The 11,849-nt window shown below is 42.6% G+C and overlaps 1 protein-coding gene across 15 annotated transcripts in view; it reads right to left on the reverse strand.

Moving 5' to 3' along the window:
• Nucleotides 1-11,849, reverse strand: part of FGF18 (fibroblast growth factor 18) — a 109,627-nt gene that overhangs the window by 73,734 nt on the left and 24,044 nt on the right. Inside the window, exon 2 of one of the 15 annotated variants that reach the window (XM_045028102.1) lies at nucleotides 5,916-6,020. The exons of 8 other annotated variants lie outside the window; for them this stretch is intronic. Coding sequence is in view for 1 of the 7 variants with exons in the window: in XM_045028100.1 (XP_044884035.1) it covers nucleotides 9,009-9,011 (3 nt within the window). In the remaining 6 variants the exon portion in view is untranslated. 6 more of the 15 variants (XM_045028105.1, XM_045028104.1, XM_045028100.1 and 3 more) reach the window with 6 other exon arrangements.

Consider the following 11,849-nt stretch of genomic DNA (forward strand, 5'->3'; position numbering starts at 1 on the left):
CCCCGAATTAGGCCATTTTTTTTTTAGAAATGTGCTTAGCATTTGGCCAAATAGCCCAGCATCTGCCCTAGGGCCCCTCATGACTTTCCAATCCATGCAGCACTTTACATCCTATTTCTGTTAAAGCAATATGTCCTGCTGTGTTCATTTCACACAACCTGATACATTAAGCATCACGTCAAAATGAGATCAGAAGGTGTCAGATATAAAATGCCCCACTGATGCCCAAAAATGGCATTTCTGCCAGTTTTGAGGACATTGAAATGTTTTGTAATTCGATCTCCAATTACTTTACCATTCTCCACAAAGAAAAGAGGCAGTTGTTGCAGATGAAACGGTAGTTTCTCTGTGAATGGGATTACTTGTCACCAGAGACAAGCATGTGAAAATGCAGTGTTTGTTACAGGGTGAAATTTTAACTTTAACACTTTAAAACAGGAAAAGGTTCAGCAATAGAAAGAGCAAGATTTTACTCTTGAATGAATTCAAATTTTTGTGGTCAGTCAAGCAGCTTCTAATACTTTGGGAAGTCATCAGATAGAATTATTACAGATGATTTTGCTTGCTCTGTTTATCTGAATATACAGGAGTTAAATCTCAGATAAATGCTTATTGTCAGCTGTGATGCAGTTCTCTTTGTGTGCTGATCATATTACCTGTAAAGTCAGTTCTCTATGCCTATATCTCTCTGCCTATATCTCTCTCTTTCTTTGTCATAGGCTGAAAATCGTGCTGCCTACAGATTATAACCATGCAAACAAAACATTGCATGATGCCAAAACATCACAAATGCTTCCATCTTTAAGTCACTGGTTTGAATCCAAGCCAAGGTATTAATGAAATTACCAAATAAATGCCACTATATCTTGCCTGTTGAAGTCTATAGAAAATGAGCCTGGAGAACAGGTGTCCATTTCACCTGTAACATTAATCTACAGAATTGTTGATAGTCTCAGTAGCTGGGTCAAGGAGCTACATAGGTGGTCTCTGTGGGTCAGGAGAAGTTGTGCAGCTTTCACCCCTGCTCCCCATCCTGTAGACAAATTTGATTCTCCAGGGTTTCAACCCAGTAACTCACAAAAACTAAATTCAGTCAAGCAAAAAAGAAAGTTTATGAAGTAAAATGTGACTTTTGCATTCAGAGATAGTTAGGGCTAAAATGATTTTATGGGGGGAGGAGGGGGAATACTGAAAAATCATTAGAAAACAATGACTATTTGTTTCAGGGCTTGTTGTGCCTTTCATCAGTATTTCTCCTGCAGCTGGATGTGACCTCTCAGCAATGCTCCTTCATGGCTCAATGATTATTGATCCAACTTTTAAAGGTGTACAATAAGGACCACTTATTCACTGGATTTGCTTGCCCTTTGTTTCCCAGGCTGAAGTACAGATGCTCTAACAGACTAGTGATTTCATTGCAATATTTGTTCTTTTTCTATCCCATTGGGTCAAGCTCACCTATTGTGAGACCTCACCGACTTCATTTACATCAGGGGTTAATTTATTTTATTGTGCTGAAGCTGTTAATACAATACTGGTTGGCTCCAGATTAGGAAGGGCATAATCAAGCCCTCCCTTGCACATGGGCTCCACATGCAGAGAGTTCAGTGGTAGAGTCTTGATTTTAGCTTCCTTTTTTCCTTTCACGATCCTCTTTCCTTTTTTAAGTCATCTCCGCTAGAACTGGGTGGTCCCACTGACATTCACTGTTACTGGCAAAAACTTCCTTGCAATGGCCCCCAGCCAATATTCACAACAGATCCAGCACCGTGAATTAGTTCAGTGGCATAAGGTCATTCAGAACAGCTTTCTGATGCTACATAAACTTTGGCACATGTTCTGCCCTTGAAAGTTCAATTGGTAGCATTTGGTTGGCTACTCTTACAAGTGCATCTTTCCCTCTCTGCTGCACTTATGCACCCAGTGCAATAAGCATCCACCTCTCTAGCGAGGTACTTATATGGCCCTCATCACCTGGCCTGTGAGGGCTTGATGCTGCCCACTGCAGTCAATGAGAATTTTTGCCATTAACGTTAAGGGAAGCAAGATTAGGATCAAGTTGTCTATTGTGGCAACTGGCTTAGTGCTCACGGATTAAATGTTAACGCGGGCAGCTTTATTTTAGGGTGGTTTCTAGTAGCCCACTGCAAAATCTAAGCTTAAAGTGGCACCCAAATCCATTTCCCTGGTACATCTTTCTACCAATGACTTAACCCTACACTGACATCCATTATAATTACAGTTTAATCCTGCAGTTTCCTTGGCTTTGCTTCTCCTCCGGAAGGTATTAGCAATAAGATATTTTATTTCACAAGACATTGGTATGTTATTGTAATTATAATCCTTGCTGTGGTATCTGAGCACCTTGGAGTCATCATTAATGAATTCAGGGCCCGATCTTGCAGAGGTGCTTAGCACCAGCAGCTTCTTTTTGGCTTCAAATGGAACTGTGGGTGTCACAGTTCTTCTGCATATCAGGCCCTTAACTTTTACAACACCCCTGTGATTACACAGGGAAGTATTTATATCTCCAATGTGGCAGATGGAGAACCTAAGCCACGGAAGTGTCAACTAATTTTGAGTATGTCCATTTTTGGAACCCAAGGTGAGACACTTAAAATTAATAGGTTTCAGAGTAGCAGCCGTGTTAGTCTGTATCCGCAAAAAAACAGGAGTACTTGTGGCACCTTAAAGACTAACAAATTTATTTTAGCATGAGCTTTCGTGAGCTAAATCTCACTTGAGCTTTAGCTCACGAAAGCTCATGCTAAAATAAATTTGTTAGTCTTTAAGGTGCCACAAGTACTCCTGTTTTTTTTTTAATTAATAGATAGTCACTGAAGCAGGGACTGGAACCCAGGTGTCCCCCTACCACTGAGCTATAGAGTCTCTCTCTCTGGCCCAAAGATTATTTAGATGTTTCATACAAAGTGGAACAACTTCAACAGAGACACCCCCCTCACTTCAGCAATTAGGGCATTCACTTGCCAAGTGGGAGACCCAAGTTCAAGTCCCTGCTCTAAACCAGGCTGAATGGGGACTTGAACTTGGGTCTCCAACCCACATCCCAGGTGAATACTCTAAACATAGTGTTATAGGGTATGGGGGGGGTACCCACCACTACCTTCATAAATTCCAAGGCCAGATGGGACCATTGTGATCATCTAGTCTGACCTCCTTCTCTTGTCTTGCAAATTGTACCTAAGTCCCTTTGTGAAATTAGCCCCCAACATTTTTTGGGGTGTGAGGCCAAGACTATTCAGCAATATCCCACTCCCCGATAGTTTGGGTCAAATCCAAAACTGCGTTTATCAGTGAATAAAGTATTTGCTCAAAAACATTCACCAAGCTCTAATCTAAGTTTATCCAGCCAGAAAGATACGTGATACCAAATCCTCAGCTGGTGTAAATCAATGTAGATTCATTGACTCCAGTGCAACTAGGCTGATTTACATCACCTGAAAATCCATCTCACAGGATTTGCCCTGTGTTTCTTGAGAAATTAAATCAATACTTCTCCTCTCATTTAATTAAAAAAAGTTAGCTCAAATAAAATAGGATTATACAAAAAGTAAAAGAGTAATGTTTCCAAGATAATAAAGAACATCAGAATAAGGACAGATGGTAAGCAGGAAAAGATAGAAGAGATTTCAAAAAGAAAAGGAAAAAAAAGCAGAATTCCCTCTTGTTTACTGAAATGGATTAAATTCCCATGTTGGTTTCACAAGGTCATTTCAGGCTTACCCAGTGCTTGTGTGTGTGTGTGTGTGTGTGTCTGCCTCGAACTACAAGATATTGCAAAGAGTTAAGTCTGTAGCTGTTAAACTGGCCAGACAGAATTTGAATAGTCTAGTTTTAAGAGCTCCAAGTCCGCTCCAATGCTCTGCACTGATTTCTCCACAATGTACAAAGTACCTATTTACTACTGCACTAATATGTCTTTTTTTTTTTTTTTACTGGAAAGTACGTAAGAATAAACTGGACTGAAAGAGTCAAACTGTTTATTTAGTTCTGCAGCTCACCCTGGTCCTCTCCTCTGCAGTGAAGGGATAGGATGGTCACCCACCGCGTACTATGGCCCCTCCACACCAGTGTCTATACAGCCACCCGCATGGGTCTAACCTTCTTAGGCCTGCTGCTATTGGTGCCAAATAGTGACCATGTAGTACATGCCAGCTCAAAAATAGAAGGTTATCTCCAATTTTCTCCTCCAAGAATCAAAACATTTGCCAGGCAAATCAAATCTGGTTTGTGATATCTGATCAAAAACACACTAAGAGAAAGCATGTGATTTTTCTGCAGCTCTGAAGATCTATCATACATGCCTATTTTATTGCAAGCTCCCTCTATCATAAAGGTTGCGCAACAGTTTCCATTATAACCCCTTGTTTTTATATGATCAGAATTTTCCAAAACATTCCCCATTAGGGCTGAAATGTTCCATGCTTGGTCCCTGCTCAATTGGTTTGGTTATAAGATCTAAGTTATTTACTATTGTTATTATATATTACTATTGTTAATAATAATGTAACAAAATTCCTTCAGGTGCTTAGGAGTTTTGTGAGGGTGAAAAAAATTACACCTTCCTGAATGGATGAGATCTTCTTTTAAGAGGTTTCAATTCACACCCATTTGCCACCTCTTGTACCTTTCCAGCAATGAGTACTGTTTTGCCCAGATAACTGAACAATGGTGCCATGCCACTGCTCTGATTCATAGCCTCTGCTCTGGTTCGTATAATCCAGTGAGGTTAAGAAAGTATGATTGATTTACTTGATTTACGTAAGCAACACAAAATTCTTCTGAAAGCAGCTATTGTAAAGAGCGAGAGAGAGATGCTGTGCTCTGAGAGGCACAGCACAGAGCTCACAGCCCAGGGGGCTCTGAGCTGCCTTTGCCCCCCGTTACACCTCCTGGTGTAATTTAGGCAGCCTTGAGGGCCTGTTTAAGTTACACAGCTTGTCCCTGCCTGCCTATCAGCTGCAGCATTGCCCAGAATCTCTGCAGGGCTAGGTACTGCCACCTGACCCCCAACGTACCTTTTATACTAAAGGGCTCGTGAAAGGCCCTGGAGAGGCAGCCGTAGGACTGTCGTCTTCAATTCCTGCTCCTTGTGGTGTCAGTACTGTCCAAAATTCTAATGGTCTTCTTCAAACCAAATCAGTGGTGACTCGTGATAACAACAAGTCAGCTAAGAATTTAAGATACATACGTGCCCAATTCCCAGTGAAATCCTGGCTCTGCTGAAGTCAATGACAAAACTCCCATTGACTTCCACAGGGCCAGGATTTCACCCTCTCTGAGTACCTGCGCCATCTTAAAATAATTGTGTTTCTTTTCATTGGGAGGGGGGGAGATATTTCCTGTGAGTGAAATGGGCCAACTGACATGAAGACTACAGAGTCCCAGTTCACTAATATACTTTGCAAGCATCTATCTGGAGCTCTAGGTGCTTTACTAAAATGGACGCAGACAAAAATAACTCCAGAATAAAACATAAAATGTAAGATCGACTCAACCCACACCATCCACCTAGAACAAAACTGGCCCAAAATAAGTAGTAACACCAGCCATGTCCAAACACGCCTGGCCCTCCCCTCTCCAAAGGCTGAAGGGAAAAGGTGAGAGGTGTAGCAGGCCCTGCAAGTTGAGGACCCTCTGAGAGGTGACACCTTGTTGCCAGACCCATATTCCAAGTTCCACAGACTCACACATACAGGATGCACAGGGCTTAGGGAGGCTCTGGAGTGTCTGCACTGAGGAGCTCCAGAGCTGTCCTGTGCCAGGCCCATGAACTGGGGGATGGATTCCCCTCCCTCTGAGCCCCACACAAAGATCATTTCCATGAGTTTTGGGCAGGGGCTGGTGGGGTGAACTGGCCCCCTATTAGGGCATGCTGTCTAGGAGCCACTTACCAGTGTGCGTTCTGGCTCTAGACTGCTCTAACAGCAGCAGCGCACAAGGGGACATGCCAAATGTCTGTTCTGTTCACAGCTGTTCAGCCTTGTTCCACGCACAAGCTGTAACGGATAAATCGTAATGAGACCTACATGACTGCTACAATACTGGGGGTCCAGAGGACACCACAACACGCTTCACAGCAGGCTGGGCCATGGAACCACAGCAAAGTTTACTCCAGAAAAGACACTTCTGTACAAATCACCCATCTCTGTTTCTGCATATTAGGACTGAGTGAAGTATTCACTGAGAAAAACAGAACATGCCCGAATTCTAAACACTATTACCCCTTCCCTCCTCTGCTTCAGCACTAAGTTACTTCCAGACTCAGATTCTCTGGATCTGAATCTGTTCAGTTATATTAATAATCTAGTTCAGAAAATCCTAACCCACTACGCTAAGAGAGGATTTATATTCCCTTGCTGAACAATCTGAGGAATCATTCACTCCTAGGAATTACCAGGCCAGTTAAAGCATTAACTCTCAAAATCCTCTGCTACTGCCTGATGCTTCGTCAAAGTGGAACCCCACAGTGCACCCAGCCAGTTGTGCCAAGCTGGGTGTTTGGGGATGGGAGGGAGAATTGTGATTCCCCTTCCTGATCTCCATGGCAATCAGCTGAAACCCTGAAGCATGAGAATGATTTATCCCTATCTCAGCACATACACATATAGACTCATAGACTTTAAGGTCAGAAGGGACCATTATGATCATCTGGTCTGACCTCCTGCACAAAGCAGACCACAGAATCTCACCCACCCACTCCTGTAACAAACCCCTAACCTATGTCTGAGTTATTAAAGTCCTCAAATCGTGGTTTAAAGACCTCAAGGTGCAGAGAATCCTCCAGCAAGTGACCTGTGCCCCACGCTGCAGAGGAAGGCGAAAAACCTCCATGGCCTCTGCCAATCTGTCCTGGAGGAAAATTCCTTCCCGATCCCAAATACGGCAATCAGTTAAACCCTGAACATGTGGGCAAGACTCACCAGCCAGCACCCAGGAAAGAATTCTCTGTAGTAACTCAGATCCCACCTCAGCTAACATCCCATCACAGACCACTGGGCATACTTACCTGCTAATAATCAAAGATCAATTAATTGCCAAAATTAGGCTATCCCATCATACCATCCCCTCCATAAATTTATCAGGCTTAGTCTTGAAGCCAGATATGTTTTTTGCCTCCACTACTCCCCTTGGAAGGCTGTTCCAGAATTTCACTCCTCTAATGGTTAGAAACCTTCGTCTAATTTCAAGACTAAACTTCCTAGTGTCCAGTTTATATCCATTTGTTCTTGTGGCCACATTGGTACTAAGCTTAAATAATTCCTCTCCCTTCATGATATTTATCCCTCTGATATATTTATAGAGGGCAATCATATCTCCCCTCAGCCTTCTTTTGGTTAGGCTAAACAAGCCAAGCTCTTTGAGTCTCCTTTCATATGACAGGTTTTCCATTCCTCGGATCATCCTAGTAGCCCTTCTCTGTACCTGTTCCGGTTTGAATTCATCCTTCTTAAACATGGGAGACCAGATCTGCACACCGTATTCCAGATGAGGTCTCACCAGTGCCTTGGATAACGGTACTAACACCTCCTTATCTTTACTGGAAATACCTCACCTGATGCATCCCAAGACCGCATTAGCTTTTTTAACAGCCATATCACATAGGATGACTATGAGTCACCAGAGATCAACCAATACTCTGAGGTCCCTCTCCTCCTCAGTCACTTCCAACTGATGTATCCCCAATTTATAACCATATGTATAATGGAAAACAATAACGTATAAGGGAAAACAAAACTGTCCTGCCCTTACAAGACCTAGTCACAGCAAACTCTTTTCCTAAACAGCGAATGTTCACAATCAAAATACCTCACATAGCACTGTCCATGTATCTCAGAGCATTTTATGAAGATCGGTAAATATCAGAGTATCATTATCCCCACTCTTTATGGGTGGAGAAACTGAGGCACAGAGAGGTGTGTGACCTTGGGCAGATCATCTCCTGATTCCCAGTCACTCGTTCATATTGCAGCTGAGCTCCCCTGCTTTTTCAGAGCAAGGGAACAGTATATGCCAAGTGAATTGTAATCAGAAATAGTTACAAAAGGAACCAAATTAAAATGAAATATCTGCACCAAATGGTAAAACTAATATTATTCCAATTTAATACATGATTTCCCATTGTTCAGGGACACAACAGGCTAATAATTTGCCTTTTTCATTCTGTTTCAGCAAAGATGACTTTTCCAACTGGCAGTCACTCATCTGGGACAGATGTTGCAATGACCACTCTAAACAAAGCTTAGCATTTAGGACCAGCACTGGAGTGTTTCTAGCTGGCTCCTATGCCAGCACCCAAAAGCCCTCATAAAGGATGTGCCTGGGGAGGAGCAGGTGTGGCTGGAGCACAGTGTACTTCAACAATCCTCAGCTACTGCACAGTCATTTGGGGGCTATACATTAGAGCAGCCTCTAGACTGCTCTAGCCTATGCTAGGGCAAATCAGCCCAGAGAGTTAAAGAATCATAACTGGCTCCCTGACAGCTCCACGGCTAGTGAGTCTTGGAACAGGAGAGTATTTGGGCCCATATTCTACAATGACCTCTTAGTTATTATCAACCTGCTGCTATTACAGTAGCACTATGTATTACTAGGGAGGAAGTTCCTAAGTTTCATGCTCAAACTAGGTCCTTCATTCTCTCTGTGTCATTCACTATCCTAGAGGAACATTCTCTAGCTCAATTATAAGCAACATTGATGGCTTCCATCTCAGACGAAAGGATTAATGTCACAGCACACAATCTTTGTGAGGAGGAGAGCAAAAACAAGAAATGTGGGAAGATGGGATCTAAGAAACACTCAGGAAACAAGCACAAAGACAGAGAAAGAACGAGAGAGAGAACCATAAGATACCAATTTCCCTCCACAGAAGTGGACATCTGCCGTAGAGGCACAATGACAGTAATCTTACACTTGCATAGCTAGGCTTCTTTCATCCCAAAGAATCTTTCAGTGCTTTCCAAAGTATACACAGAAATTGCACCCACCATTGAAATGGAGCTACCTCTAGCATAAAACACTGCAATTGTTTAGCAATGCACAGCAACATTACAGAGCAGTTTAGGGCATGAATTTAAGAACACTATTTCCAGCTGAAATTGCAGGGGAAATTCATGTAGGTAATTACCCCAAGAAGAATTTGGCCAGAACACAGAGGTTACTAGTCTTACTCTTCAAGTCTTTAGTCACAAACTGTTAGAGCATCAGACCGTAATCCTCTCACATCACTTGTTACAACATCTATATTTCCCCTGGAAGCCTCCTGTTCAAATCCTGACCAAACCCAACCCTACTTAGCTTGGAGACCTGACTGCATGACAACTTAAGCAGGTACATCTGAGAGCACAACAGATAGGAGTTTATTTCAGGTGTCATTCATTCAATCAACGGTTCAATAAAATTTGCCTAATGCAAAAATATGAGGAAATAGCTGTGACCAGAAACAGGAGTGTTAATCCATTTAACAAAACCTGCAGGCAGCTTAGGGGACTTCTTGAAAGTGCAGGAACAAGTTCATGTAACTATTAATTTACAATTATTCCACTGATAATTCGATTGTCATTCCCCTCCCTTATTTCTCTGATCCCCATCCCCCTGTCTCCATTATTGACTCTTTTCAATCTACTTTTAGGATTGCCTGTCCTTAATCATTTAAACTCTGAAACAGTAGTATTAAAATCCTCTTTCTATAACCAGCATCATTTTCTCACCCCTCCCCTCGTTGGTTCATATTATAGCCTCACTTGTGTGTCTTCTCCATCACATAGGGCCTACCAACACTTGCTACTGAGAGCAGTTCCATTGACTTCATCTCCTCGTGGTCGTTAGCACTGCTTTAAACAGCAAGCATTTACAGGATCAGGACCCTGGATTGTAAACTCTTTGGGGGCAAGGAGTTATTTCATTTTATCACTGTAAAGCACCTGAGGCATTTTGGGGATAAATAAATAATAATGCCATCAGTTTGCGGCACTCTGAACCCAAGTATACTCGTACTCTTTATTTGTGGGAGGAAAAATACTCGTGTTGGCAAGGCACTCTTCCGTTCAAATCATCGCTCTGTCACAGCCGCTGTGTGACACTTGAGCTCCCTGTGGCTCAGTCCCTCGCCAGAAATACCACTGCCTCGCTCTTTGTCTTACCTATTTAGATGAGACGTTCTTTGCGATAGGGTCTGTCTCTTGCATGCGTATGTTCAGTGCCTAGCACAATGGGACCCTGAGCTTGGGTGTGGATCGTGGTGCCAATGTAATACAAATATTAAACAATAATATTAAATAACTGCAAATTATCCATGCATTTTAACAGCAGTATGCTGCAGTATCTGGTAGCTTTAAAAAAAAAAGAAGATGATGATGACTTGCATAGCAAAGAAATGCTGGCAAATACTTTTGGTCCGCTCTTAATGTTAGGTTAATTCTGTTTCACATTTTTCCAAAGTATTTAATATTTATGACTGTGGTTACCTGAATTCTAGATTCTCAGCCATTATTATTCTCAGCCATTGCTTAAACCGAGTATTTCATCAGTAGATCTCAAAGTATCTTTTAATGTATTTCTCTTCACAAGATCCCTAGGGAGGCAGGGCAGTGCTGTTATCCCCATTGTACAGATGGGGAACTGAGGCAGAGAGGCTAGGTGATTTTGACCAAGGTCACACAGGAAATCCATGGAGGAGCAGAGACTTGAATCCCATGTCCTTAACCAGTCCACTAGCCATCCTTCCTCTCTCAAAGTTATATCACCCAATGATCAATTGATAGGGGGTTTCTCAACCTGCTGGTTATTAATTTATTACTTTTGTATAAATAATAGTAGATTCTAGAGGCCCTAGTCAAGATCAAGGCTGCAATATGCTAGGCACTGTACGAACACACAGCACAAGCCAGTATCTGTCCTTCAGCTTGTTCCCACAATGCCCTCCCCATATGTGACTAACTGGGGTTTGACTTGGTACCATCTTTCAGGGTCAGTGGTACAACTTTTCTGAGGATGTTGTGAAATGTGCCTGAGGAAGGCCCCCGGTTCATTGGTAAAGCTGTGGTTAAGCAATGTGCTTACGGTATGAGTGATATGGAGCAAAAGGGGAAGTCCCCGTGCACAGATATGACCCTAAATAGACTCTCCCTTTAACATTAAACATCAGCGCCATGGGATAATGGAGATTAAAGGAGGAACCAATCCTGGAGAGAGAGCAAAAGGAAACTAAAGGAGAGGAGTGAGAACACAGCTGCTTATTGTGCCATAGGTGCGCTCTTTAATGACTCTTCCACTCAACTCACTCCAGCTAAATAAAGTGTATACCATATGGTCTATACTGCAGGTGGTTCATCCAGTGCATGGGTCCCTGAACACGAATTTCCAAGTGAGCCAGCAGCAGGGAGATTTTTGATGCAGACTCCTGCAATTGTAAATATAATCTGCTGAGAGAAGTACACACACATGCTCAGTGTATTTAACCTCAGCCAAAGGCTAATCTAGTTGAGCTGCTGCTCTCACTTTTATCCCCCAAATCAATCTCATTCTGATTCACTACGCTAAACTAATCTGGTGGCTCCAGAACCGCCGATACACTGAAGACACCCAGCTGTCCTCATCTTCTGCTGATACTACCATCACCAGCACATAGACATTAGTCTTCGCGAGAGATAAGCACCTGGATGAAAAACAGTTAGCTGAAGCTCAGTCCAGAGAAGAGATGGTGGAAAGGAGACAGAAATACTGAGGCAATAGCTCTGACCCTGCCCTAAAAGTGTCTTCCATCTGTCTGTCAGATGGCCTCATGGTCTTATTAGATTCATCTCGGCTCCTCAAGAACCAGGTAACAA

Source organism: Mauremys mutica, chromosome 8 (assembly GCF_020497125.1).
Source record: "Mauremys mutica isolate MM-2020 ecotype Southern chromosome 8, ASM2049712v1, whole genome shotgun sequence".
NCBI lineage: Eukaryota > Metazoa > Chordata > Testudines > Geoemydidae > Mauremys > Mauremys mutica.